Raw genomic sequence first — 5,168 nt, 5'->3', positions numbered from 1 at the left:
GAGCTTCGACAGGGTTGCCACCCAGCCGGTAGAGAGGGGGCTGGACCAACCAGGATCTGGGCCAACCAGGGTCAACAAGGACCAAGGACAGTCAGATTCGATGGAGGCACCAGCGGAGCACTCAGAGGACAGAGCGCACGGGTGACTGGGATGCCGCGGCTGCCCACCAGCGCTCAATGTCCGGCCGGGCTAGCGCAGGCAGCATGCAGCGCGCTACCACCACGCAGCCAATCAGCGGCCGTCGGCGAACCAATTTTCAGCTCTCATGGCCCCCTCTCATCTCTGGGCGACGCACCCACGCGCACACATACGGGCAGCCAAATCAGCCAGCGCTGCACGCAACCGCTCAGGCCGCGGCAAGCAGAGTGGGTGAGTGGGCGCTCACCACGTGTTGCCTCTCAATTGCCCGCTGCGAATTGTTTCCTCCACCTGCCGGGCAGAGATCGATCCTGTGAGCCTGTGCTGGATAAGCTGCCGGCGGGTATCTGCTGATAGGCAGCCGCAACCTGACAGATGTGTCCCACGCTGGCCAAACAGAAGGCCGCCATGTCCGATCGCCCCGAGACCCTGTCCTAGTGTCTCTGCCCCTCTCTGCACGGCCTGCTCCGAGGGCGATGCATGTAATAGCAAGTCCTACTCCAGCCAGATCACGGTTCGACGGCTGCGTTGCGAATCGCCAAGAGAGCTCGCTTCCATGGCGGGAAACACTCGTCATCCAGAGCCATGTACATGTACTTGTACCTGGTGTGTCGTCAAGGGATCCCTTCCCTCCCGAAGGCAGACGGCCTGCCTACAATTGTGCGGCCAAATGCCCAGACCTCAATATCTCGCGGATCGATCGTCGCTCTGCCAACGACTGGGCTGGAAACATGCATCCCCCGTCTATCAATCCGAGACGCCAGGTCTGCCTGCACGACTCAGAGCTGGGCTGACCACCCGCACAATGTGTGGCGATCACGGAACACAACAACACACCACAGGCCACCAAGCCTTATCAACAATGTCGTTTATTGCTTCCTGATGTTGACTCATATTGCGGCCCTATCTCCGCGGTCAAGCTTTCAATGTATCCTGCATGTCTCAAGTTGGGCGAATCCACCCATATGCCAAAGCCAGAGACGACCCAAACTCTGCCTACCAATCATATCATGACCCTTCAACATTGAACTATGCCAAACTACCCCCCAATCGGCCCTGCCCGCGATGGGTTCTGGAGAAGACTGACAGCAGTTACATCCACGTGCCGCGCAGTCACAGAAACATATCACACCCAACCCGGATGCACCAACGCTAAAAGGAGGAACCCGTGCGATTATGCTGGGCTTGGTCACCTCTCCCCGCCTGTTCGCAATCCTCATCCCTCGCTTGCACCATATCGGTACTTGGGTGTGCAGGGAGCCCTGACTCGAAACCAATCAGAACTGCCACCAGCATCTTCCAGTGTGCTATTCCATCGTCTCGCGTTTGTCATTTTTTTTCCTTTATGTGTTCGAAATGTGTGTGAGCGCATCAACATGGAAATCGCCGTGTCAGTTAGTCCAACCGTTTGTCCCATGACTGTAATGCTATATCCACAGTACCTAAGACGGCTTCGTGGTATCTAGGCACCTGGCTGATTGTGATTGATGATGCGGGAAGTATGGCACTGGGTGATATAAATGCTGCTCTTCCTCTATGAGGCCCATGGACTTGTCAGAGATCGATCGATTTTCGGATTTTCGATTGACAATATATTAAAAATGAACCAAAGAAACATAATGCCATCACGGCCGCGCTGCAGATTTGTTTGCCCACTGCCGGCAAGACAGCTACTACTTGGGGACCTATGGGCATTATGGTTCAGTACTTAACCACGGGGAACAAAATATCCGTGGTTTGCGATTGCGAACTTACAGCGTTCAAACATCTCAATACTAGTTTGACTAGTTACGTGCTTGTAATGACCGAATGATATGGTTATCACCATGAACAGCGGCCGTCGCCTGCAGGATAAGTACTTTCAAGGTAGCCAGTTGGGTGAAACCTTTGCTGTTCCGACGCTGTTCAATCTTTTCGGCTCTCCCACCGCAGCTCTCACACCACCCCACATACTTGGAAAAAAAGACGGAGAAGAAACCAAAGAAGAAATCAGACCCTGCGAGAGACCCTCAGATAAGAACTGTCATGGAGCGTCAACCCCTGGACCTCCGCATCCGCAGCTCCTGGCAAGTGCGCGCCGCAGCCGGCGAGCCCTACGCCGTGGTGCGCGTCCGCAACCTGCAGGCGACAGTGCACGCCGCGCAGGACGCATGGGGCCGGGCCTCCAAGGCGCAGCCCCTCCTCGTCTCGGCCGAGGTCTCGATGCGCGACACCTTCGAGGGCTCCTCGGCGGCCGACGCGGTCGCCGCCGACACGGTGCACTACGGGACCCTGAGCAAGGTCATACTGGCGAGCCTGGAGCGCTACCGGCAGCCGCCGCCCGGCCAGGACGACGCCGACGACGGTAACGGCAGGAGCCTGAGGGACGTGCTGGATACGATATGGTCGGGCCTGACGGGGCTCACCATCGATGGCGCGCGCTCACCGTCGCGCCGCGCCGGGGATGGGGCGCCGTTCCTGGACGCGTCGAGGGTGCGGTTCATGTCCGTCACGGTCACGCTGCCCAAGGCGTCGCTGCTGGGCGATGGCGTGAGCCTGACTGCGACCAGCGTGTTTGAGCAGGATGGCTCGCTGCAGAGGGTGGACGTGTTCGGCACGTGCCTGCGCCTCCACGGCCTGCGCGTGCCGACGCTGATTGGCGTGAACCCGAATGAGAGGCTCGCCAAGCAGTTCGTAGTCACGGACATCGAGGTGGACAAGTTCGACTACGCACCGGATGCGTACACCGCGCTTGAGGCGCTTGCTGTCAATGTATTCAATCCTGCTGGGCGGCACGGTCTGGGGGGCTGACACAGCTTTTTGCTTCTGTCATCTCGCTCGTCTCGGACACGATATTCTAACCTCTCAACTACAGATAATCGGAGAGTCGGCATTCGAGACTCTCGAGGCTCTTGGGTCACACCTCGCACGCGCGATCATGGCAGACTTCAGACCACTTGCGACTCAGACATACTCAGGCCCTCTCGGCTGGCAGGTCAAGATATCCATGGAGAAGCCCACCGCAGTTCCCTTCGCGGACGCGCCGTCCGTCGAGATCCGGGCTGGTGCCGCAGGCCCGCATGATATTCCAGGGGTCCTGAATCAAACCCGCTGAGCCGCAAGTCATAATATCTTCTTCCTAAACTCTCTTGCTGAGAGGGACGTCGCCTTTGGTGAGTTGGCTGATAAACAGAGGGTCTGGGTTGAACAGCATCACATGGAAATGCTCGACAGCATGAACTGATTTGAGGGACTTCCGGTTCTTGAACCAGATGTACTAGGTAGTTGCCAGCAGGCGTCAGCAACATGGAACACCCCCCTTCGCTATCACCATGGCTGGGGTTGAAGTCTCTTACATGGTCTCGAGACACAGATGGAGAAAAGGTCCTGTCGACAAAGGCGTCAATTTCTGCCCGCGCCTTGTCTGTAAGGTCGTCTGTGATCGGATCATCTTCGAGCTCGAAGCGAGTCCAAACGACTAGGTGGACAATCCGGTCATCGATACCATAAGGCCAGTCATTGTGAAGTATCTTGACATCGTCTGGGTGTTCGAAGGGGACACTACCCAAGGGGACAATGGGTGACTCCCAGGCCAACCTCTCTGCGAGGATGAAATCCATGACGCTTCCGTAGTCTCGTTTCAGCCCCCAATTGTACTCCAGATAGCGCCGCAGGTCCGAGGGCTTCCTCTGAAAAAGGTCAAGCCTGTTGAGCTCGATACTCCTTCTTACATCCTGCCAGGTATCGGGGGTGAAGTCTGAGTCTGGCGTACTGATGATTCCACGGTCCTTGTCGGATAGCGAGAGCAAGAACTCGGGACACTCGCGCAACCGAAGCTCCTCGGGGACGTTGACTTGCCAATATGGCGGAGGCTCATGATTGATGCTTCTCATTGGGAAGTGTGGGAGATATCAATAGTGATTCGACTTCTAGAGGGATGGGCAAAGAGCGGCGGCTGAAGATGGATTTGCGTTGGGACAGATGCGCTTATCAGCCGCCGTTGGTTCCCGAAAATCCATGCCGGGAGTCCGTCCACGCACTCCGAGTCGGGGTCAGTGTATTTAGTGCTATGTGGTGTGGGAATAGGACTGCCACTGCGCTGCCGCCTGTCTCGGCAGACATGGGTATTCGTATGTTCCGTTTTCGCTTCCTATTTACCAGCTGGCCGCACCGACGCTACGGGAGACTTTGGCTCCATGTGCAAGCTGGGGCCACTCCATGGAGGCGCTGGACACAAGCACCAGGGGGTTGTACTGTGTGGACGCCGCCCCTCTGGCGCATTCAGGGGCAATCCACTCAACCCATTGGACAGAGTTGGGGTCTCCCAATGGTTCGCTAGCTGACCAGACCGCGAATGCTCGGGCCTAGCGCGGTATACCGCCGACGTCCGCACCCTTGTCCGCGTTGACCGCCTGGAAAAGTGATGGATGGAGAATGCTCCGAACCCAATGCCGGACCAGGCTCCGGCCTGTCCTTGCCACATCATTCTGGAACGAGATTGAGATGATCGGGTTGAACCGGTTGGGGCGAAAAGAGAAGACGAAAAAAGAAGAAACCGCAGTGGTTGAGAGGATCCGATATCAAAGAAACACGTTCCTGGCATGCAGGGTTTGATTTGGCAGAAATGGAACCGCAACGGAATGCACCTGCGAATTTGAGCGGGCCTGGGGCACTGATGGCAGCCCGTCCCCTCCACTGCCAAAGATTTGCTGGGCTGTAAAACCAGGCACAGATGGATGCGGCCGGCCCAACGCGGACCAGGGTGGTGTGCATCTGGCACCGGCTATTGTGATGACAGCTGCCCGGTGGTCGCCGGCTTGCTTGGGCAGGCTAGCTAGGGACATATGCCGTTCTTGGGTTTGGGTTTATCTATCAGGCACGGATGTGCTTGCTCAATATCATTGGGCATGAGGCAGCTGGAGAAGCTGAGGGATTATGGGAATGAAAGGAGGCAATATTGCCAACCCGTAAAGTTATCGTCGGAATGGAAGCTCGGTCCGTTTTCCATTGATGTCGCAAACAAGCCATCGTTTGTGGCAAAGTCATGGAGG

The 5,168-nt window shown here is 56.9% G+C and overlaps 2 protein-coding genes across 2 annotated transcripts; one reads left to right on the top strand and one right to left on the bottom strand.

Annotated features, from left to right (window-relative positions):
* Positions 1-1,645: 1,645 nt before the first annotated feature.
* GGTG_01537 (hypothetical protein) lies at positions 1,646-3,848 on the top strand. The gene is made up of 3 exons (XM_009219304.1): positions 1,646-2,889; positions 2,993-3,290; positions 3,390-3,848. The coding sequence occupies exons 1-2, from the start codon at positions 2,164-2,166 to the stop codon at positions 3,230-3,232; spliced, it is 966 nt and encodes a 321-aa protein (XP_009217568.1). The 5' UTR covers positions 1,646-2,163; the 3' UTR covers positions 3,233-3,290; positions 3,390-3,848.
* On the bottom strand, positions 2,795-4,330 carry GGTG_01536 (hypothetical protein). Its single transcript, XM_009219303.1, has 2 exons — positions 3,474-4,330; positions 2,795-3,394 (listed from the first exon to the last, which is right to left on the bottom strand). The coding sequence occupies exons 1-2, from the start codon at positions 4,008-4,010 to the stop codon at positions 3,257-3,259; spliced, it is 675 nt and encodes a 224-aa protein (XP_009217567.1). The 5' UTR covers positions 4,011-4,330; the 3' UTR covers positions 2,795-3,256.
* Between the last annotated feature and the right edge of the window lie 838 nt (positions 4,331-5,168).

The sequence above is a fragment of the Gaeumannomyces tritici genome (genome assembly GCF_000145635.1).
Source record: "Gaeumannomyces tritici R3-111a-1 unplaced genomic scaffold supercont2.1, whole genome shotgun sequence".
In the NCBI taxonomy this organism is placed as follows: Eukaryota; Fungi; Ascomycota; class Sordariomycetes; order Magnaporthales; family Magnaporthaceae; genus Gaeumannomyces; species Gaeumannomyces tritici.
Note: the sequence above shows the minus strand (reverse complement) of the source record. Positions and strands in the feature narration are given on the sequence as shown.